At 37.0% G+C, this 23,218-nt stretch overlaps 1 protein-coding gene across 5 annotated transcripts in view; it reads right to left on the reverse strand.

The window, feature by feature from the left end:
• Positions 1 to 1,077: 1,077 nt before the first annotated feature.
• igf2bp2b (insulin-like growth factor 2 mRNA binding protein 2b) overlaps positions 1,078 to 23,218 on the reverse strand; it is a 47,858-nt gene continuing 25,717 nt past the window's right edge. For 3 of the 5 annotated variants that reach the window (XM_079617334.1, XM_079617336.1, XM_079617335.1), the window contains 11 exons: positions 16,195 to 16,500; positions 14,078 to 14,212; positions 13,731 to 13,853; positions 12,143 to 12,278; positions 9,298 to 9,426; positions 9,059 to 9,127; positions 7,528 to 7,644; positions 6,790 to 6,864; positions 6,527 to 6,658; positions 5,972 to 6,085; positions 1,078 to 4,248 (listed from right to left, as the gene is read on the reverse strand). In XM_079617334.1, coding sequence (XP_079473460.1) covers positions 4,150 to 4,248; positions 5,972 to 6,085; positions 6,527 to 6,658; positions 6,790 to 6,864; positions 7,528 to 7,644; positions 9,059 to 9,127; positions 9,298 to 9,426; positions 12,143 to 12,278; positions 13,731 to 13,853; positions 14,078 to 14,212; positions 16,195 to 16,376 — 1,311 coding nt within the window. In that variant the 5' untranslated portion in view covers positions 16,377 to 16,500 and the 3' untranslated portion in view covers positions 1,078 to 4,149. Of the gene's footprint in view, positions 4,249 to 5,971; positions 6,086 to 6,526; positions 6,659 to 6,789; positions 6,865 to 7,527; positions 7,645 to 9,058; positions 9,128 to 9,297; positions 9,430 to 12,142; positions 12,279 to 13,730; positions 13,854 to 14,077; positions 14,213 to 16,194; positions 16,501 to 23,218 lie in introns of all 5 variants that reach the window. The other 2 variants (XM_079617332.1, XM_079617333.1) reach the window with 1 other exon arrangement.

A 23,218-nucleotide genomic window follows, 5' to 3' on the forward strand; every position in this document is an offset into this window, starting at 1 on the left:
TTTTTTTAAGTATTAGACATAAAAGTTATGTTCCAGGTTTACTCGTACTGTATATAGGCCTAACTCAAGTCCTTTTTTAGATTTTTAAGGCTAAAAGAATGTGTCTTAAAAGAGTGTGTCTTAAAAGAGTGTGCCTTAAGGCTATTAAACCCTTATTTTTTTATTTTCTATTTCTTTTTTAATGTATTTACTATACATTAACCTCAAGCACCCTATACAAGCAAGATGTACTTTTATTTACAACTTAGTGTTATGCCTTAAATATTGACTTGTGCACTGATCTTTACCTGATGGGCTAAATCTACTGGAGTTGCACAGTACATTCAGGGATTGTACACACTGCTTACTGTTTTATTGGCTATATAATTTTGTTATACATCTATCTGTGCATGCATAATATAGATACAAAAACGCACACTTCTGATATTTCATTATCAGCACGTAACAGAACCTTTAAGTTTGATTGTTGTTTCTGTGGAGGATATGAAATTATTCTTTGATTTTAAAAAAAAGCATTTCCATTGCAATATGATATTTCACAAAGGTCTACAGGTGCTTGTTTAATCACTGCATTACAGAACCTTTCGCAGTGTTTTCGGTCCTGTTTTGAGTCAACTTTAACTGAGAAAAAAGAAAAATATGTCTTAATGTGTACTGGATTTGTGAAGGTTTTATCTTTTATAATAAAAGCTGTTGCTAGCTTAAAAGGTACAACTTATGTTATAACCAAGTTATAACTGCTTGAAGTTCTTCAAAAGTTTAAAACCAGTTGAATTCAATTAAATAAATCATTCATATGAAACATCTTAATATTTCATTGTAACCATGTCCAGGTCCACTTTTTTAATTTTCAAAATATTTCTACAGAATTCTACACATGCATATTCCATGTGTGGGCCTACTTATATGTAACATCAGTTACTACTTGTTAGTAGTAACTGATATAACTGCAGGACAAGAATACTTTGATATTCTATAATGTTGAATGGACATCTGGGTCTCCAATCAGAATCAGAATCTTAGAGCCATCAATGACAAAAATAATATTGAGATAAAGATGAAGAAAAACGTTGTTTTAAAGACTCTTTATTGCTCATATCCATGAGGAGGGTAGTGTGACCCTTCCAGGAAACATAAAAGTGTATTGATGAGTGTTCACTTACATAGTCTTACTGTCCCCAACTCACCCAAGCTTGGCTAGAGCCCAAAGTATACCAATGGAATAACCCCCCCCCCCCCCAACAATCTGAAATTAGTTTTATTATTTACATCATTTAAATTACATGATGTCATTATAAGAGTTAATCTCAGATCAGCATTAAAAGCACAGCCTTATCCAACACCCAAAAAGTATTTACGGTACAAGTGGTCTATAAAGACATTTTGAACATGGTAGAGCATGAAAAGCAAGACAGCTGCAGAAGTTATACGGCAAAGATTATGTTTCATGTACACGTTTTCTTTGTAAATGATATGAGAAGAGACGGTCTTGAGACAGCTGGACATCCCTCCAGTTTGACACAGCAAATTTTTACTACAGAAACCCAAATTGAGAGGATCAAATTCAATCGTGTCTAAAATTATAATAATATTATTATTACACTAACATTCAGCAGTAAACTGTAGATTATCCCTAAACTAAACCTCACACAAATATGGTGTTAGAATCAAATTCAAAACTGACGTGTTAGATATGACATCCACTGTCCAAAAACACAGATAATAAAACGACAGAGCCATTTGCAACAGAGTAACGTAAAGATACCGTCTTGCTTCTAAATGTGCCTATACTGGTTGAAGAACACTACGATTAAGCTGTATTCTTAGACACTATATACATGTATCTGTCAAGACGATTATTTCAGTACAAACATAAACGGCAAGAAACGAAGTACTGTCAACCTAAATGTTCAGTTGCCCAAGAGTTGTACTCATTTGAGCCAAACGGTCCGTAAAGCAACGATCAGTTTCTGATGCAGGGGTCTGAAACCTCTTTCACAAGAACAAGCAGGTAATGTTGGTGCCTTGCGCTAATTCTTTTTTTCTTCGTGTTCTTTTATTTAGAAAAATAAAAAAATGCTCCAAGTGCGAGAGCTTTATAAGGTATACAAAATATGCAAAAGGGAGAAAAGATCAGACTGAGGTACCCTGTTCTTGAGGTAGAACGTTATATTGTACAGGTTCACACAAAAGCTGTGTGGACTTTCAATATATCATTTCCATGTCTCAATCATGGTTTTATCAGTTGCTTAATATCAACGTTACGGTCTATGATTGCTTAGACGGTACAGAAATACTGGCTATTTGCATTTGATCAAGAAATACTAAAACCAATATATTTTTTTTACTTTATTCCATTAGCCGTTTCTAACGTGCAACATTAAAAGACTTAATGATGCCATTTGTTATCCTTCACCAGTCAAATCACCTTTATAAACTACAAAAAAAAAATGGGGAAATGTCTTTTCAAATAATAAAAAAGAACGACATCACTTTTACCTTGTCTTTTGTCAAAAACGCAAACATTTACAGACATTTCTGTCTTCTTTGTCTGTGCACACAATGCCTAATGCAAACACGCACTTGCAGAAGATACTGTGCATCTCAGCACAAGAAATCAGAGGGGGGATAGAGAATCATGTTTGCTACACAGAAAGTACATGTTTGCAGAAGGCATTCACATCATATACATTCATGAGTGTCAGGAAGACCTAAAAGGGCTCCCATAGGCTCCTGTCACAGGACCTACAGACACAGTGCAGATTGCATTTGAAATTCTGCTTTTTCTGTTTAAAGGTTTGGGGTCATAAACGTTTTTTTATTATGTTTTTGAAAGAAGTCGCTTATGCCTCACACCAAGGCTGCATTTATTTGATCAAGCAGCTTTGAAACAATCTACATTGTTAAAAGCGCTATATAAATGAAGATGACTTGACTTTACTTGATCAAAAATACAGTAAAACAGTAATATTATTTAATATTGTATTTTTTTCTATTTAAATATTTAAAGAGGGCTGTGAAATTTGAACCTTATTGTAAAGTGTCCCCAAAAAATCTTACTGACCCCAAACTTTTGAACGCTAGCATATGTTATAATATTAAGGGTATATGTAATATCATAAAAGTGGGGAGTACAGGATGTCAACATTAAATTCCCAAAGTAAGATAATCTAGATTTTCTTCTGTTTTGGGACTGTAGTTATTTATGCACAGTTGGCACACAGACAGCTCTCATACTGTGTGAGGAATAAGATGGTAATAGGGAAACATTTAAGAAAAAAAAAAAGAAAAAAAAGAGAATGAAAAAAAGAGAAAAGAGAACAGGGCAGCAAGCAGAGGAGAACGCTCAGACTCAGCAGTATAACATTGAGGAACTGGAAGTGAAATGCTGGCGCACAAGTTAGCTCTCTACTTAAATCATGTAGGTTCCTTTGTAACATCACTTAATGCTTTTAGTTACCGTGCTGTGCTAATTAGTTATGAGAAAAAGTCGAGAAACAAATCTGATTACTCGCATTACATAGCCTGAAATGAATTTCCAAAAGAACATTTTGTTGAATAAACCTATAGAATTTTTTTGGAATCTTATTAACATACTGCTGTGCAGTTTTCCTATATCTTTTAATAAATTAGTAGACCTAATGGAACAAGTAGACCTGCAAGTCTCTAAGAAATCTACCTGCAGTGTGCCTTCACCTCATCTAGCACTCTCCATCACAGTACACAAATCCTCCCTGGACAGCAATATAGTGCCGGTCCAGATCCGGGCCACATCTGGTACATGTGGATTCCAATCATGGGCCAGACATGGGCCGGATCTGGACCGACACTATGTAGCTGTCTGGGTCTATTTAGTCTCACATCAGCTTAATCAGTAATAAAAAGAGCTCAAAGAATGATCAGGTCTGACCTGATAACACTCTCGATCACCTTTCAGGTTCATTCATATCCACACGACCAAACGTTTTTGTGCTTTAAGTTCTTTGGCTGTTGTTTTTTTTACTGCTGGTCTTCTCCATCAGCTTCTGTCTCTCTCTGTTTCTCGCTCGGTCTTCGTCTATCTCTTTAATTCGTTCTTTCTTTTGTTGATTTTGGATTTGTCCTCGCATGAGCTACATTCATTATCTGCTGCTTGCTGGCATCTGCTGATCATTTTGATGGTTGAGAGGATGTTGGCACCATTTGCTGGTGTTTCCGCTCTTGCTGTTTGACCTGTTGCACGATCTCTCTGATCTTGCGCTGGGCCGTCTGCAAACAAACACACCGTAGTCAAAGGTGACTGGAGTGCACATAATGCAAATACATAATGCACATAATGCAAATACATTATTTTTCATTCAGGTTCTTAAAATATTAGCTGATGTAAATGTACAAAATACGCAAAATATAAATAAAGCAGCACACCTGTCTCTGCCTAGCAATCTATAAAATCAATAGTCTAAAAGAGGAAAGTCAAAAGTACCAGTAGTTTGGTAACAAGTTAATATCGATGATGAATTAACAAATCTCAAGAATAATAATTATGTCGCGTTGATGATGCTTTGTAATCATCTAGGACCAGCTAATAGTTGTACTCAGTTGCTAGATGAAGCACTACAACCAATACTTGTTGTAAAGAAAGTTAATTTCCACCACACTTTATAGACTTAGGGCCCTATCTTGCACCCAGCGCAAACGACTTTGTACGTCGACGCATGTATCATTCCTATTTTGCACCCGACGCACAGCGGACTTTTCCCTCCACAGACGCACGTCGGTAAATTGGGGAATGAACTTGCGCTCCCGGGGGCGGTTCAGCGGAAAGAAGAGGCGTGTTCCGGCGCAAAACTCCCCTGGTGCTATTTTGCAGTTTGAGAAAACAAGTCCGCCAAAGACAAGGAAAAACCTAGTCTAAAGTCAGTGGCATGTTATTCAGATGCTAATGTAGTGTGTGCACAGCGCGCATACACTATCTACACAGACGCAGCTGTTCATATTTTTGCATAATTACAAGGAAATTATGGAAAATAAAAGAAAAAATATTACCACACGAGGGAAATCATTGTTGTGTCCATGAAGATGTAAAAAAATAGGCATAAATATAGCTTACACATTTACCCAAATTATTCAGGGTAATAATGACGGATCAAACCTGTTTAACCAATAGTGGCAAAACACAGGTATATAAAGACACGTGACAAAGTGGGTTGTCCGTCAAGAACCAGGAAACAAAATTCTGAAGACTGCAAAATCACCTTTACCGTCATGTAAGTTGCGTGCGCTGGCAAATCCGCCGTTATAATAGCAATCCCCCATGGAACAAGCGCGCCTGCTCTTAAAGGGAATGTGAGATGACGCTCTGATTGGTTTATTGCACGTTACGCCCAAACCACACCTGTGAGTAATGTAGCTACTTCAGACCAACCCATTTTAGATTTGCGTCGGGCGCTAGAGTAATTTATCCCGCCGGTATAGTATCATATAATCGCGTTTGATACTTGCGTTTCAGAACGTTAAAATAGGGCCCTTAATCTTACATTGATCATTGCACATACATAAAGCACATCAAATGTGATGAACAAAGTCTCAACTGTGCTTGCTTGATGCATGAGAACAAACCTTATTGTGGAAGCTTAAACGTGCTTGTGTGACACATCAAATCATACAAAGTACAAATCATTATGGTTCTTGTGCATCAAGCAAACATGTTTGAACTTCAGTTTACCTTATTTGATGTGCTTATGTATGTGCATTGATCAAGGTTTATATGTGAATAAAAGCCCAAACTAAGACAATTGTGTCTCTTTTAAAAGACTTAAAGACTTGATTATAGATTACTTGTGATGGCTTTATGGGTTGTGAGGACTTTTGGATGGACAAAAATGATGATAGAATATGAAAAACAATACACTTGACTTGGTTTGACACTGGTGTTTTAGACTCAAATAAAAGTGTAACCAGTTTAAGGCCTGGAGTAATGTCAAAAACATACCTGACTGGCAAAGAAATGTCCAATAATCTTAACAAATACGTCATCGTTCTCATCTGGTGCCTGGTCCCGTGGTACAATGACCTCAGCACTGGTGAGATTCTGTAGCTCATTGACCTGTGGGTGGTAAGAGGTCAGAGGTTAGACAAACAGACCCTATTTAGACCTGATATTAACATTGAAATCACACGTTTTTTATACTGTAGGTTATAACTAAAGATAGGCAATGATGTTGACCAACAGCAACTACTGAGGTTTACTTCATGAAAGAACCAGACTAAAATGACACAGAGCATATTTGACATTTTTAAATCCTCTTTGTTGCAAGATTGTGAAATACATTTGAAAGCAAGGTGTGCTGTTTACTTTTACTATGATCAACATGCAGTAACATATTCAGAGTTGCACGTAGTCCCTCGAAATCCTATTACAAGTGGTGACAGATGTATGTTACTACCAGGTGTAAATAGCAGTGTGACTCACTTGACTTGTGATTGGATCACCCGAGACAGATGTTAAAACCATGTGTAAACACACACGCTCACAAAGCACACATACCGTTTTTCCACCTTTCCCGATGACTCGACCGGCGGCGGATGAAGGTACTTTTATATGTGCCTCCAACTTCACCTCTTCCTTAGCTGTGAAAAAATTCTCCTCTTTCAACTTCCCATATATCCTCCCCTGTGCCTACAGCCACACATACACAGATGAGTAAAGGAGAAATGAGGGATGAATATAGAGATCGATGTAAAACACCCTGAGGATCAAATCTGTATCCTGAAAAACAGTAGCATAAACGACTGAATTATGGCTTTTACCTTGAACTGAGCCTCTGGAGGTCCGGTGATGATGACCATCCTCTCAGGCTCCTCAGGACTGTCAGGTGCAGCAATCTGCAGTGACACAAAACAGTGTCTTGATTTAAGTACTTGAGTATAAAGGACAACTTAAACCGCTAGAAGTGTCAGTGATACCTTGATACAATACAAATAAACTAGCTGTTAAAGAGTTTGTAAGGTGATTACCAGAAGCCCATTAAGACAACCTATATAGCTAGTCTCTGAAGCAATGTAGATGCAGCCATTAAATAATGTGTTTGCGTTCTTATTGTGCAACTGATTGTCTAGTGCAAACTTACATGTGTCCTCTCTGTATGATACAAGTATTAATTATTTTCCTGCCGTATTTCATTATTCTTTTTTTATTCCTATTTGGTAGCCTTGTTGTAATAGCTGAGGTGGCACCAAATACTTGACAAATATGTTAAAAAGCAAAGATTATGGTCTAAAGCAGAAGTTTTTAGAATGTTTCAGTCCAAGTACTTCTTTGAGACCAATATTCCCTCAATGTTTTAACTTTTTACCAGCACATTTAGTTTTAATCCAATTTAAACACACTAACTCAAAATATAATTTGGATTTTGGTCCAATTTTGAAGGTTTTCTTATTCCGGAATAGCAACTTAGAACACAATCTGGTCCACTCTATTCTTTCATTCGAGTCTCATGCTAAACTGGTTACTGTTCGCATCTGTAGTGGGATCAGCATGTGTCTCACTTTTATTGAGGCTCCAGCGAAGTGTGCCAGCTCTTTAATGTGCTGTCCTTTCTTCCCGATGAGAGCTCCTACTGCTGGAGTGGGGATGAAAAGATAGACCACTTCCTGTTCAGTAGACTGAAACACACACACAGACAGCCTTTACTCCTAGTAGTTAAGTTAAGTTTATTTATACTGTAGCATTTTTATAATACAGATTGCTTCACAATAAAGTAGCTTCACAGTAGTAAACAGCCTTGGCTTCACAAAATTGTTAAAACAGAATACAACAATTTCAGTTATACAACTTCTATTTTAACCAAAAAGCAGATCTACAGATCTACATTTTTCAGTTCAATCCTACTATTTGTTTTGCTGAGATTTGTTGACAATATCACAGCATCTCTGAGCAGAGAAAAATACAAAGATAACCGGATAACTAAATAATAGGATTATTTAGGTGGATAAATAATAATAGAACACGCATATCCCACACACCGTCAGAACCTGGTGGCAGGTTCTAACACATTAGAATGCATCTTTTAAAATGCATTGTAATAAATACATCAAATACATAATAAATACATGTCTTTCAAAAAGTCTAAAAATTGGGAAATAATCTTTGCATAGTTGTATTTCACAAGGTTTGACAAAACTGACGATTTAACAATACCCTTTATAATAATAACATGACATAAACTTGGAATTAGAGTTGGAATTGAAATTGAATAGAGGATTTCAATGAATAGCAATGCAAAGAAATTCAACAGCCACAAAATAATTTAATTAAACTAGCTCAACAAACACATTTTTTTTGTTAACTTTATTAGAATTGATAGAAAGTGGACAAAAAGCAAAGTGTGTGTGTGTGAGGGTCTTTAAATGATATACTTATGTTAAAATTATAATGTAATAGTGCAAGTAGAAATTTACTTTAACCACGATTAATAAATGCTGTAAAAGTATTGTCCATGGTTAATTCACTGCTAATGCTTTAACTAATCTTAACAAATTGAACCTTGTTGTAGTGTTACTAAAAGTTTAATAATGACCTTTTTCATTTTCAAGTTAATTACGTAAATATAATGAAATATCTATCAATTTGACATTCTACAAATTCAAATACAAACTTTGATTATTAATATCATCTAATGTTTATGGAAATAAGCCATATATTAACATGTTCATGCATAATTAATGCAGAAAAATAAAATGTATTTTTAGAAACTACACTTGCAACAGTTGGATGAATTTATTTCAATCTCAAATTCGAATGACATTTGTGCATCCGTTTGATACTTCAAGTCAAATTCAGGAACTTAACTGGAATTTAAAAGACATTCTAAATGTATTCTGAATGGCTCAAAACATAGCATCTCAATGTGTCACAAACTAGTTATCTAGTGATAACAAAAAATACTTGTTTATGTAGCATACATCTAATTGAAAGGTTTCTTAGGGGGTTCAGATTGTCACAATATACAGCAGTGTGCTGCAAAGTAAGAAAAAATGTGAGCTCTTTTAAGATAAACATATAATAACAAGTACTCACCACTTGCTGAAGAGATAATGCTCCAGAGGAGGGAACCCCGTACATGCCCCCCATTACTGAGGAGGGTCCCTGTGATGGCAAACATACACCCATAGCATGTGGTGAGATGAATGTAACCCGAAATAACAAAGAGAGAATACACACTAAGATGAAAGACAATTCACTGTCCCCCACACCCTTTACACATTCTTTTGTAAAGTAATTTGCAGTCAAGTGTCCTGATATAGCACATCACTCACCAGCAGGGGGCTGTAGTTGGCAGGGCTGGACAGAGATCCACGCAGACCAGAAGTTGGGGGAAGAACAGACAAGCCAGAGGAGAAGATCCCCAACGCACTCATGTTTAGACCTGGCATCATGTTAGTCTGCTGCTGAAACCAATATGGTGTGTATAGGTTTATAGTATATAAGTGAGCCTTTATGAGCGAGTGATATTAATCAATCTTGCTCAATTTCACAGGTTTAAGTGAGCCATGAGCATGAGTCAAACAGTTACTGAATCAACAAATTAAAGGAGTTAATGCCAATTCACATCCACACTCTGGGCCCTATTTTAACGATCTGAAACGCAAGTGTCAAAGCGCAAAGCGCAAGTAACTTTGTGGGCGGATCCCGGCGCTGTTGCTATTTTCCCGGCGGGATAAATGCCTCTTGCGCCTGGCGCAAATCTAAAAGGGGTTGGTCTGAAGTCGCTTCATTATTCATAGGTGTGGTTTGGGCGTAACGTGAAATAAACCAATCAGAGTGTCCTCTCACATTCCCTTTAAGAGCAGGCGCGCTTGTTCCATGGCGGATCGCTATTATAACGGCGGATTTGCCGGCGCACGCCAGGAGCGGTTCACAGCCGAGGAGACCGACGTTCTCGTCAGGACCGTAAAACACAGAGAAGTGACATTGGGGATGATGGGAGAAACCCACCCAAATTAGCTTCGGTTAAACAGGCGTATAATTTGGGTAAATGTGTAGCCTAATCTAGATTTAAAAAAAAAAATCTAGATAGATCTTTTTCACATCTTCACGGACACAACAATGATTTCCCTCGTGTGATAATATTTTTCCTTGTAATAATGTATGATTTGCAAAAATAAAAACTGCTGCGTCTGTTTATAATTATTAGAGAATCAAAGTGGATGCGCGTTAAACACGCTACATTATGGCCAAGCACGCGCCCTTAAAATACCATATCACTAACGCGCAACGCGCCACTGTCTTTAGACTGTTTTTCCCTGGTCAGTGGCGAAATTGCTTTCTAAAACTGGAAAATAGCACCAGGGAAGTTTTGCGCCGGAACACGCCTCCTCTTTCCGCTGAACCGCCCCCGCGAGCGCAAGTTCATTCCCTAATTTACCGACGTGCGTCTGTGGAGGGAAAAGTCTGCTGTGCGCGGGTGCAAAATAGGAATGATACATGCGTCGGTGTACAAAGTCAATTGCGCTGGGTGCAAGATAGGGCCCTCTGCCTGATAATCACTGCCTGTCCAGGCAAAACAACTTCTGCATTACTAAGATTAAAGAAACAGGATTAAAGCCTGACTCCGGCACTGTTAAACCCAAACACTGTGTAAAGACAATTAAACAACATGTTTGGTGTTTATCAGTTCATTTAAATCAAGAAAACATATATCAGAAAAAGACACAATGACACAAACGAATTATACATCGTAGCTAAATATGTTAGCGGTAACACTACAATAAGGTTCATTAGTTAACATTAGATAACTACCTTAGTTAACGTGAAGGAATGATCAATACTTCTTCAGCATTTATTAATCTTAGTTAATATGAATTTCAACATTTACTAATACGTTATTAAAATCAAAGGTTGTATTTATTAACATTAGTTCATGCACTGTGAACTAACATGAACAAACAATGAACAGCTGGATTTTTATTAACTAACACTAAGAAAGATTAATAAAAAACAAATGTATTGCTCATTATTAGTTCATGTTAGTTAATACATTAACTAATGAACCTTATTGTAAAGTGTCACCACGTTAGCTAAATAGTCCATATAAAATAGGAGATTAAAATTCACAGAGCAATATATAGACTATTTTAGAATAAAAATGGTGCAAAGCTTGTACCGTTTTCTATTGTACAGGCAGAAGCTCTAACATAAGTCAACTCTACAAGATACAATAATCAATCATTCAATAATTAATAATGATAATAAATAATTCAACTTAAATCAATATTCCATGTCCATGAATTTATTTATTTAGTAAGTGTTACTTGTTTAGAGCATTCAAATTTGAATGAATATAATGCTACAAAATGACACGTCGCGTTACATTTGTGTATGTTTGAAGATCTGTGTCCGTAAAACTGGAACCTGTTTCAGCAAATGTTATTTTATGTTTTTTTTTTTTTAATATTTGATGACACAGAAAAGAACATAAGAAACTCTTTAGGTAATTGTTTGACTGCAAAAGGTATTTTTCTACAATGTTGTTTTATAATTACACATTTTTCAAATCAAATACAGTTTAACAGTTCTACAAACATGGGTTTTTACTTTTGACAGCAGCTCAACATATTTGCATAGAGCGCAAACTTCCACATATTTGCATAGAGCGCAAACTTCCACATAACTGCACAGAGGTCAGGTCAGATCAGGTCAGGTTAGATTTTAATGAATCAAAACGCGCTGAGTAGCAAACAGTTCAGTTTGGAGCACATGTCCATTCACATTCATAACTCTTTATATTTCATATCTAAATAGGGTGTCAATAGATTAAACAAATTATTTTGATTAAACATATTGAGAAAAAATATTTATTTCAGACTTGAGGTTTCATAATCATAATAATAAATGTTTTGTTCAATGTCCCATTTGGATTTGATGTATGGTCGGTTAAGGTATTTTTCCATGATTTACTGATAAACAAGTATCTGGTTATGGAATTAGGATGTTTAGGAAGAGAAGAAATAGCATCAATATCAAATTATGTATAAAACTCTTTTAAAAGTATCAAGTCACCATGTTGTTTCAAAACGACTTCATATCTCTAGAAACAACTGATAGACGTATCCCGAACTAACATCCATCCACCAATAAACTGTAAAGCTATGATTTACTTACATTAAGTGAAGCTACATCATTCTCATGGGCTTCTGAAAGTTTCTTCATGATCTCCATTTCTGCATTACAGCACTCCTCCACCCCTCCTCTCACCGTGATGGTACGTTCCTGGTTATATATCGTCAGGTCTTGTAATCTGCACAAAATGAAGGAAATAAGCACTGTCACATGAGATGAACATTCAATACATACATACATAATTAAACCTCAATCTCTTAACTAGCTTCCTATAAGACAGGAGGTGTGAATCTTTGGGTAGACAGCAAATCGATTGGTTCCACGATTCATAGGTTTTCCAATCAATTCCAGAACAAGTTATGCCAATTCAGAACAATTCAATTCCCAGAGAACAGTTCCCAATGAGATTCGATTTAGATTAATGATTTAATTCTGTATTATTTGTAATTCTAAGTGAATTCATAGAGTTATTTAAATTATTACCTTAATGTGTCTTAAGCAGGATGCAAACTACACAGTGACCTTCAGGGCGGTCAGATATTCTTCTTAATAATTAATGAGTTCTTAATGATGCTGCATCACTTTATTTTAATATTAAAATAAATTGGTATATGTAGAAATGTATATAAGCCACAATTTAAAATTGCTTTAAAAGTATTATTGAGCAATGTTAATGTATAGGTTATGCAACCTTAATGCTCCAGATAAATGTCAGAGGATTTCTATAGAACAGAAGAGGAGCTTTAGTTTGTTGCACAGTCCTATTTGTTTAAACCGCGAGGGGCGTCTAAGTTTACGCTACTCCTACATCCTACGTCATACATGCGTCACGGGTTACTCTTGTGGCGCAAGTCGACTTGCGCAGTATGCGTACGATCGTCTGGCGGAAGCTAGTTATTTTAGATTATAAAGTTATTAATAGGGGTATTTTTCTAACAAAAACCCATGGCTTCGCCTCAGAAGGCCTTTATTAACCCCCCGGAGTGTGGAGTATTTTTTATCATGGATGGATGCACTTTTTTGGGCTTCAAATATTGTCCAGCCATTCACACCATTATAAAGCTTGGATTAGCCATGACATTTTTTTATATAACTCACATTGTATTTGTCTGAAAGAAGAATGTCATAATATATACCTAGGATGACTTGTTGTAAATCATGACGGTGAGTAAATCATGAGCTAATTTTAATTTTTGGGTGAACTAACCCTAACTAACTCACGCCGTAGCTACGTCGTAGGCTGTGTGTAGCACGCGTACCCTTCGGCGTACCCTGACGTGCACCTCTCCAAAAATGTAACAACGCTTCAATTCTATGCGGATGCAAGCGCTGTGATTGGTCTGCTAGAACCGCTCCCTCGGGTTTCACATGCTACCACTGCATGTGTAATTGCGTGTCAACGCAGACAACGACGCAGAAGTATAAATGAAAACCAACGTGTTGCCTACAGTGTAGAGGCTCCGGCATAGGTACTGAATGAAACAAATGATTTGTAATTGTAATTATAAATGAAATATTCAATAATATTATAAATTAAATATAATTAAATATGCATGGAGAAAACGAGTGAATCATTACACCCCTATAAAAGACATTGTTAACAGTTTTAATGGATGTAGAGCACACTTACGCAGAGATAGTGATCTTGGTCCCAGTATCTTGCTCTATCTTCTTCAGGTTCCTGCCCTCCTTCCCTATGAGTCTCCCAACAAGGCTATTGTGGGCCAAGATCTTCAGAGGAACCTCCTCAACACTGTCACAGAGAGAAAGTACACAATATTGTTTGTTTGTTTGTTTATCTATGCATTTATTTATTTATATTTTGAACTGGTGCAGTTTTTGTACTTAAGTTATAAAACACCATGAGCTTATTTAAACACGGTTTTAAATGATTTGTCTTTAAAAAAAAAAAACAATCCTAAAGCGAATGAAGCATATAAAACTTAAATATGCCCTACAGTCAGATGAAATACTGACATCTTGGTGTCATTAGCCTCTTTTTCCATGATTTCCAGGATCATCCTGCAGGCTTGTGAACAGCCCTCTTTAGATGAGTGGATAGTGATGGCCTTCTCAGTCGCCCCAGCATTCTCTTTACGATGGATATCTACCCTGAGACAGAGAGAGAAGGATTAAAATTATCACATTTTTGAACTACATTGGCACATGCTAATGAAGATGGTTTGAGCAAAACAGAGAAAAGTTTATAATCTCAGAAATAAGAATGACTGTGCACTGTTCATGAGGTGCACAACATATGGGTAGCCAATGTATTATTTAAAAATTATTCGAGAAATTAACTTATTATTACTATTAAAGGGGCTATATGTAAGAATTTTTCATTTATTAAAGGGATGGTTCGGAGTAATTTCAACCTAGGGTCCTTTCCACCATGACCTCGAGCCTTATTCAAAACAACTATTAAACAAAGATAGTCTGAGCTCAGGTGCAGGGTTCTCAGTCCTCCTTCATACACTTATCGGACACACCTTCGATAATTAAAGGTGGGGTAAGCGGTATTTCAAAAACGCTGTTGGACTTTATTGATATTTTAAATCAACCCAAACAAACACACCCCTCTCTTCAATGCTCAGCCACCAAAAACTCATCCTCCAATCCTAACCACCCTGCTCTGAGTCAGCCTGGAACCCTGATGCCCCTGCATGCGAGGCGAGACGCTAAACCCCTCATTCAGCACTGCAGTCATTAGCGCGTCTCTCACTAGCTGGCCTCCATTACACACGCAATCCAAGAGTGGATGTCTGTTTATCATAGCAGAAGCGCAACAGAATAATGCTTCACGAAAAATAAAGAGCAGATGATACAATACGAATGACAAGGAAGCGTCAAAAAATTAACGTACAGTACACAGTAGTAATTACAAACAAGAGTTGGTTGTTAGTTGCCAACAGCACAGCAGCTCCAGACACACAGACACTCAAACTCAATGTTACTCATGCGTGGACCCGAATCAAAGCAACCTCCGTGTCTGTTTTCAGGCCTTCCCCCTGCATTGGAAAGCTTTTCTAATATTAACGTAGGTCCTAAAGCTCTTGCCCAGTCATAATCCTTCATTTTCCAGTGATTCCTTCTGAGCTTTTCTCTTTTGTATTGTGTCTCATGATCTCATCTCTATTTCTGCAGTCTTTCTTCAAATCTCCCTCTTGCTCATTCTCTCTAATGCTCATTGGCTACACACGTATGTTGTTGTTTGGTCGTGTGTTGGTCCAACTAACTTCCAAACAGCGTTTTTCAAATACCGCTTACTCCACCTTTAATAATGCCAAATATCGGCATTGATAATATTGGTTCAACCACTATTACAAAATCCAAATTCTACGTTTTAAATGTATCAAGTAAGTGGTTTTTAATTAACTATCTGCAGTTAAAAGGATTAAAGGAACACACCGACTTTTTGGGACTTAAGCTTATTCACCGTATCCCCCAGAGTTAGATAAGTCCATACTTTTCATCTCCATAAATGCCGTAACTCTGTCTGACGCACCCACCGCTAGCCTAGCTTAGCACAAAGACTGGAGGTAAACGGCTCCAGCTAGCATACTGCTTCCAATAAGTGACAAAATAACCCCAACATTTTTCTATTTACATGTTGTGATTTATATAGTCACAGCGTGTACAAATAACAAGGTCACATGAGACACAGCCATCTTCTAACCGTATACATACTGGGGACTATATTCTCAGAAGGCGAAGCACTGCTACTTGGCCGGAGTGATTAGCGCAACACTCTCTGCTCCTCACCACGGGGCTTCTCAGGTGCTGCGAGCAAATCACTCCGCAGAAGAAGCAGTTCTTCTAACTCTTATCTAACTTATCTACCTCTGGGGGATACAGTGAATAAGCTAAAGTCCAAAAAGTCGGTGCGTTCATTTAAAATGCAAAAATTAAAACCAATTATTGTTTCAGCCATAGGAAGTTGTTGATCATCGGCACAGAGATGAGAAATCAGTGTATCCGTATTAGTGACATTAAACTATAATAGCCATTACATCTTTAAATTATAATTATCAATTATATTTAACACATTGCTAATTAGACAAGTACTGATTGAAAAAAATAGCAAGACTTCTTACTTGGACTGTGTCTGCTTTGTGATGTTCTTTATGGTGAGTCCCTCTTTTCCAATGATGGCTCCCACAAACTGAGTGGGTACTAGGATTCTTAGAGGCAGTTCTTGCTGACGCTGCCTCGGCCCCTGGGGGCCTCCCATCGCCCCTGGCTGACCAAACTCCTGCTCCCGACTTCCTTGCCCCATTTTAGATGCCCCTCGCGGGACCTGGGGTCTTCCACCCCCGTCCCTTCCTGCCTCCTCGTCCAGTATGTACGACACACTTAAGGAGTGATTCTCAAAACGGTGGCCTGTCAACTTCTCAACAGCCCTGGAGATAAAGGAGAGAGCAAGAGAGAGATCAATCACTAGACCATGACATACTTAACACAGATCCCAAATAACAGACACAACAAGGAACATAAAGCATTGGTTACACTGACTAGGGGTGTGAGATATCACAATTTTAGATTGTGAATGATTTGAATGTCTCCACAATCATAGTATCGTGCTACAGAGCACATTCTATCAATTGCAGTTCTGGTACCACCGTCCCAACATACTGTACAACGTTCACATCACATGTTTAGCAACGGAGCAGTAGAGTTACGCTCATTCGACATTGCAGTTCTTCGCCATCATGCCATCCGTTTACATCCGTTTTAAAGCATTGCCAGTTCAACTTTTTATTTGCACGCTGTTCTGACATAAGTTTTTCAAAAGCGTATACTAGGGGCTTTGACTTTTGCTCATAAATCATATTCAAAAATCGTTTGTTTATTAATATTTGAATATTTATTAATAATATTTTTACCATTAAATGCCTTCAGTAAAACCTATATTGGTATCAAACTTAAGTTGTAAATGTTCTGTCCACCAGAGGGCAGTGTATCAGTCAATGTTAATAGGCAGGCAATGATGTTTTCAGAATAAACAATGTCACGACTGTTTGTTTTTTTAATTATAAAAAAATCTGACCCTGGATTAAACACAAACAGAATGCTTTCTACAGGTTTTATCCACTGTTCTTATCAAAAATAAATAAATCGCGCCCATTGTTTTGGTATACAAAATAAACGCTAACCAGGAGCCCAGATGACTAATAATAGCCTTGCTAATGAGCTCGCAATTCACAACTTCACCAGGTGTGTAAAAGTTTCGTAATCTGAAACGAAAACAAGGTTTAGAAGCAAAAAAAATGCCCATAACAGGTTCGAATATTAAAGGCTGCCTAATATTCGTTCGAATATCATTCTTTTTAAAAATATTCAAATTATATTCGAATAAGGAAGTTTGAAGTCAAAGCCCTAACCCGCACACTAAAAGCCTGTCACACAGCGACTGAACTAAGTTCTCTTTCGCGTCTTTCGCAGTCAAACATATACACAAGGTTTACATAAACACAGTCGATTATACTGTAACAGTATGGATGTGTGCCAGTTTATTAGATCAGTGCATTCGGTCTGAAAAGTGACAGCAACCTAATAAACCTGGCTGCTGCGGTCTGTGCCATTAATGTTAATCAAACAACAAAGAGAAAATCACTCACTGATCTTGACGGGAAAACTGAAAAAATCAGTGAATACCGGTATTTCATTCATACAGTGAAGTGAAGTGTAGTGATTTATTTGTTTATTCGTTTTCTTACTTGAATGCTACTGTTACAGTAAATACATTTGTATCTTATATTGTATTTGTCCTATTATTTGTAATCTTCTTATTTTTAATAACAAAGATCAAATAGTAAGAAGAATTTGATCAAATCACCCACTCCTACTTTGGCCTTAATTGGTCTGTCATTCTTTTTTCTCTTTTGTTACCAATATGGCTACATTTTTAACATGGGTAAATAAGTTCGGCTGTACTGCTCAGTGACTTGCAAAATAGACTTAAAAACCAACATGAAAAAGAATCATGATAAGATCATGGAATGTGATCCTGTCAGATCGCCCACCCCTAAAACTGGTTATAAGACTTTTGTTAGTGTAATGAATGGATTAAGAAAACAAGATTAAGGCCATAAAAGGATGAATTCCAAATTGTATGAGAGATTTCTCAGATTCCGCATAACCTGTTGCTGTGAACGCCATCTCGCTAGGGTTGGGCAAAATGCTGAAATTTAAAACTCACATTCATTCATGAGGAATTTGAATTGAATTGGCGACACCCAGCAGACTGCCTTGTAATTTGAATTGAAATGACAGGAAGAGGCATTGCAGTTCAAATATCGTAAATACAGTCAAACAACGGAAGAATTTCATAGGTCCGACAAGTTTTTCAACAAAAAATTGCACCAATAATTTTGACTAATTATGCTTACTTATTCCCTGTAGAAAAATGGTTTGATTAGACATACAGTATTTCTCTAAACTGCTTAATACCGTCAAATTAACACAGACAGAGCTCAATGTCCATCAAATTGTTTTCAGATAATATTTATAAAAACAAAAAAATAGATATTCATTATCAAATTAAAGGGGTCATGACATGGGTTTTTTTATTTTATTATTATGTTCCCTTAGGTGTAATTATAGTATTACTATAGTTTTTTTTACAAAAAACTTTTAAAATGTAGTGATTTATGACCTTTTCTCACCCTGTTTCTCATCCTCTGATTCAAACAGTCTGTTTTGGAGGTGTTTCCCCTTTAAGAGTTCAGTGTTAACGCCCACTGTTATGATTGGCTAACGTCAGTGCCTATGCATCAATTATTAACGCCCCCAGCCAGAACATTTGCGGATTCGGCGCAACTGTTTAATAGCGGGTGATGCATGCGAAGCGATGGCTCTTGCAATGATAAAACCTTATTATGTTTGAGCCGGAATCAGAGGAAAATGAACCATCACCACAACAACGAAGACTGGATCAGCCCGTGTCCACATGGAAAGTGAAACTATTTTGAATTAATAAAAAAATTGTAACCCGAGACACTTGAAAACGGATTATTGTTGCCTAATTATCCTATAGCTTAATTTGCTAACAGTTTAACATTATTTAACTAATTTCAATGACATGATAGGGTGTACCACGGACAAAAATGCATGCACAGGCCATATTTGAAGATGCAGCATTGATAAAGGCAACATTTTTAATTTTCTATCACATGTAGGCCTAACGTACTAGACAGGCGACATATTTTCAAGATTCTCTTATACAAATGTGTTTATATTAGCCAGTGATAAAAAGTAAGTTTGCAACGTCGTTTTGAGCCCAGAATAGTCGGCACGGACTTAACTTTGAGCAACAGTTTTCTAGCAAAGCCAGCATCATATTGGGATTTTTTCTCAAAACAGTCATCCTTATAATGTATAGAGCAAACACTTACATTAACACTGCCGTGACTGGGACGTCCGCAAAAAATAAAGTGCATCCATTTTTCCCTGACGACTGGATCTTTCTGCAGCGTATTCAAAGATGTTGTTTGTCCACAGCCAGGAACAGCACATCTGCGGCATCGTAATTTCCCTGTACACAGACCCACTCGCTGTCCGTCGACTGAACACTAGTGAGGCGCGCGGCGTGCGGGCGCGACAACGATACGAAATGAGCGTAGTTGTCTTGCGCTTAAAGCGTAGTTGTCTTGTGCTGGAGGCGGTCGTATGCAAACGCTGGTACGTCACTTCGTACCGTGACGTCACTTCTTACCATGGATCCAGAACGAGCTGTATTTAGAGCTTGTTTAAATAAATGATTCGTTTATAATGGGGAGGATGTCTTAAGCTATGAAACTTGCAGGACGTTTTAATGGTACAAAGACCTCTTATATACCAAAAGATAAAGGCAAATTTGGTTTCTCATGTCATGACCCCTTTAAGAATCTAAACTGATATATTATGTAAATTGGAGCATTCCAAAAAAACTTGTTCCTCAATTGTGATGCATACAATGTATTTTAATTTATGTGATAAATTAAGTAATGGGATATAATGAAATGCACTACTGTTCAAAAGTGTGGGGTCAGTGAGATTTATCATATTTTAAATTTTTACTTTTATACTCACCAAGGCTGCATTTATTTGATACAGTAAAAACAGTAAGCAGTCATTTATTCTTGTGATGTAAAAGCTGCATTTTCAGCAGTTATTATTCCAGTCTTTAGTCTTACTCAGTTGTGCTGCTTAATAGTTTTGTGGAAAACATAATTTTTTTTTTCAGGACTCTTTGATGAAAGTTTAAAAGAACAGCATTTATTTAAAATAGAAATCTTTTGCCATTATGAATGACTTTACTTTCACTTTTGTTTTGATCTATTACAAAAATATGACTTCAATCAAATCAATACATACACACTCGATCATTCCCATTACGTCATTCAATATAAATGGTATTTTCTCAAACTCAAAATACAATTCTACATCACTTTACACTACATCAAAACAAATTCAGGAAATTAACTCAAATTGAATTAGCATTTCAGTTCAACTCTGAATGGTGCATAACCTCACTTCAAATGCTGGTACAATTACTGAGCGCCAGTCTGTCTCCCTATGACAGGAAATAGTAAATCAGACAACCCGCAACACACACATACCCAGTCCACCCATTGAGAAAGACCTCCCTGAGATCAAAGCACCAAAACAGGACTGGGCTATACAGGCAAAAAAATTTGCATGAAATTGTTTCCATATCATTTGATAGGCCTATTTCTTACGTTATTCATTTACCTACCATTAATGGGGAAGGAATGCAAACATGTAAACTTGTTTGTTTGTTTACAATTAAACTCCACAGAGTAGCTACATTTTAATTTGATGAAATCCATTTTATATTTCGCTAAATTCTGTGTTTTTTCCATTTAATTTTTTTGGGATTGTGTATTTGATGATTTAATACAAATGTATATACACTTTAAAATTTGAATTTAGCTTTTACAAAGGAATCAAATGAAAATATAACAATTCATTTACAACTAAACAAATAAGATGCTGCACAACTGTATACATTTAAAACGGATAACAAAATATATTGGTTGTGTGACATTTTTCAGAAATAATATTATTATTAATTTGAAAAGTACATTTTAGTATAGGCTACAGTAATGAGTTGTGTGTCGTGAAGATCTTTCAGTTTTGTGTATTTGTGTGTGCATTCTCAAATGAAACTCTCAGAAGTGAAGTGACTCTCAGAGTAGCTCTGAAGATGAAGTTCATGTGCTCATGTCCTCATATATTGAGACGGTAGACGCTGAAAACACCGCGAGCGCCACAGTGAGTTTGTGTAACCACGAAACCACACCGTTCTTTCGCACAGAAACACGCAGAAATCACTTATTGGCAACATGCACTGACTGGCTGTTGTCACGTTTATTGGCTGTTAGATTAATCCATATCGAGTAAAAATGTCCAGTGCTTATTGACATAAATTTGACCACGATCTAGATATAATATAATTTAAGCCCAGCCTTACTCCAAAATAAGATCCCCGGAGACCAGAAATCATCCAAACCCCAAAACACTTCTTCACCACACACATACATATGAGATACATAAAACAATGCACATCAGACCGTCAAAACCATCTTTTACCACTGCCACCTAAACACTGATGATTCTTGATTTATTCATTGTGACTAGTACTGCCATAATACAAACATATCTATTAACCTATTATCCCACAAGGAGAAAATCCCCACGTTCACAGATGTGGAACAACTTTAGAAATTTTTATTAGCTGATGGGATCATTTGATGATACAGAACGGGAGATTTATGACTTAAAGGGTCGTTTGAAAGTGTGTGTGTATGTGTGTGTGTTAGCCATGTGAGAGAAGTTGAAGATGGGGTTAAACACCAGCTGCACACACACACACACACACACACACACACACACACACACACACACACACACACACACACACACACACACACACACACACACACACACACACACACACACACACACACACACACAGGGGACTTTTATCAGCTGCTAGGAACACAGTTACTATTGTTTGAGGCCAAGTGTTCGGTCAGGCATAAGTCCCAGAGCAAACATTCTCAGCTGATGTCCATTTATTCACAATCGTAATGCTACAAATGCAACATCAGCTAAGTGACGTGCTGGATTGGGTGTGACTGCTTCTTCATGACTTTAAGACTTTATATCCACAAACGACGACTTCTTAATACAGTACATCATGAGTCTCTGACTGCCTGGGATAACTAACTATGACTCCCAGAATCGGACCGTGAGGTGCTTAAAGATTCCCAGCCCTAACTTTGGTATTCAATAGTAAAGCTTGCATCGTTTTAATTGTGCTTGTGTTTAGATATGATGTTTATATTGGCTGGTTACAGAAAACAAACTAGTTTTTAGACACACACATTCAGATACGCCCCAAAGCGGAGAAGATTTTGAGTGTCATTGACACGCACCATTACCGAGAAGCACAGAATTGGTAATTAACAGAACAGAAAAAGAGTGATGGTGTCTCAAGATGCGTTTTTTTTAAAAGTTGGGAGTACTTTTAATTTGACAAGTCATTTTAATGCTAACTCCAGTGCACTGCACTCTACATTTCCAACAGATGAACTCTCTAAAGAACATAATGCCAACATGAAACATGTGAGCAGGGGTATATGATACACTACAAGGTATAACCAGCTGCATTTTTTCTGCAGTCTGAATTAACACTAGTCAATAAGGACAATAACTGACAGCTTCATTAAAAGCCTGGACATTAAGTGAGATTCACTTCAATCAAAAGGGATGAGCCAAGCCACACATTCACACAGACCTGTTCAAAGTAGGTGTGTGTGCCAATCAGTTGAAGCGGGGTCATAGGAATAAACAACACGACTCACTATCAATCACCAGTGACTGTAACAGGGTGACATAACAGCACTTGCAGGCCAAATGACATCACCAGCTATAAGAAGATCACTAGGGCTACATCACCTCAACAGGGTCAGATGAGTGTCAGTTACTGTTCTGACATCACTTGTTTGGGTCACATCATCACAAATCAAACTGTAAAGTGTGGTAACATGTACAACAGCTTTGAGAACTTTAAGAATCAGTTTCTTCTATAATGTTGTTTTGAAAAGCATA

This window comes from Phoxinus phoxinus, assembly GCF_949152265.1.
Source record: "Phoxinus phoxinus genome assembly, chromosome: 6".
NCBI classification, from domain to species: Eukaryota; Metazoa; Chordata; class Actinopteri; order Cypriniformes; family Leuciscidae; genus Phoxinus; species Phoxinus phoxinus.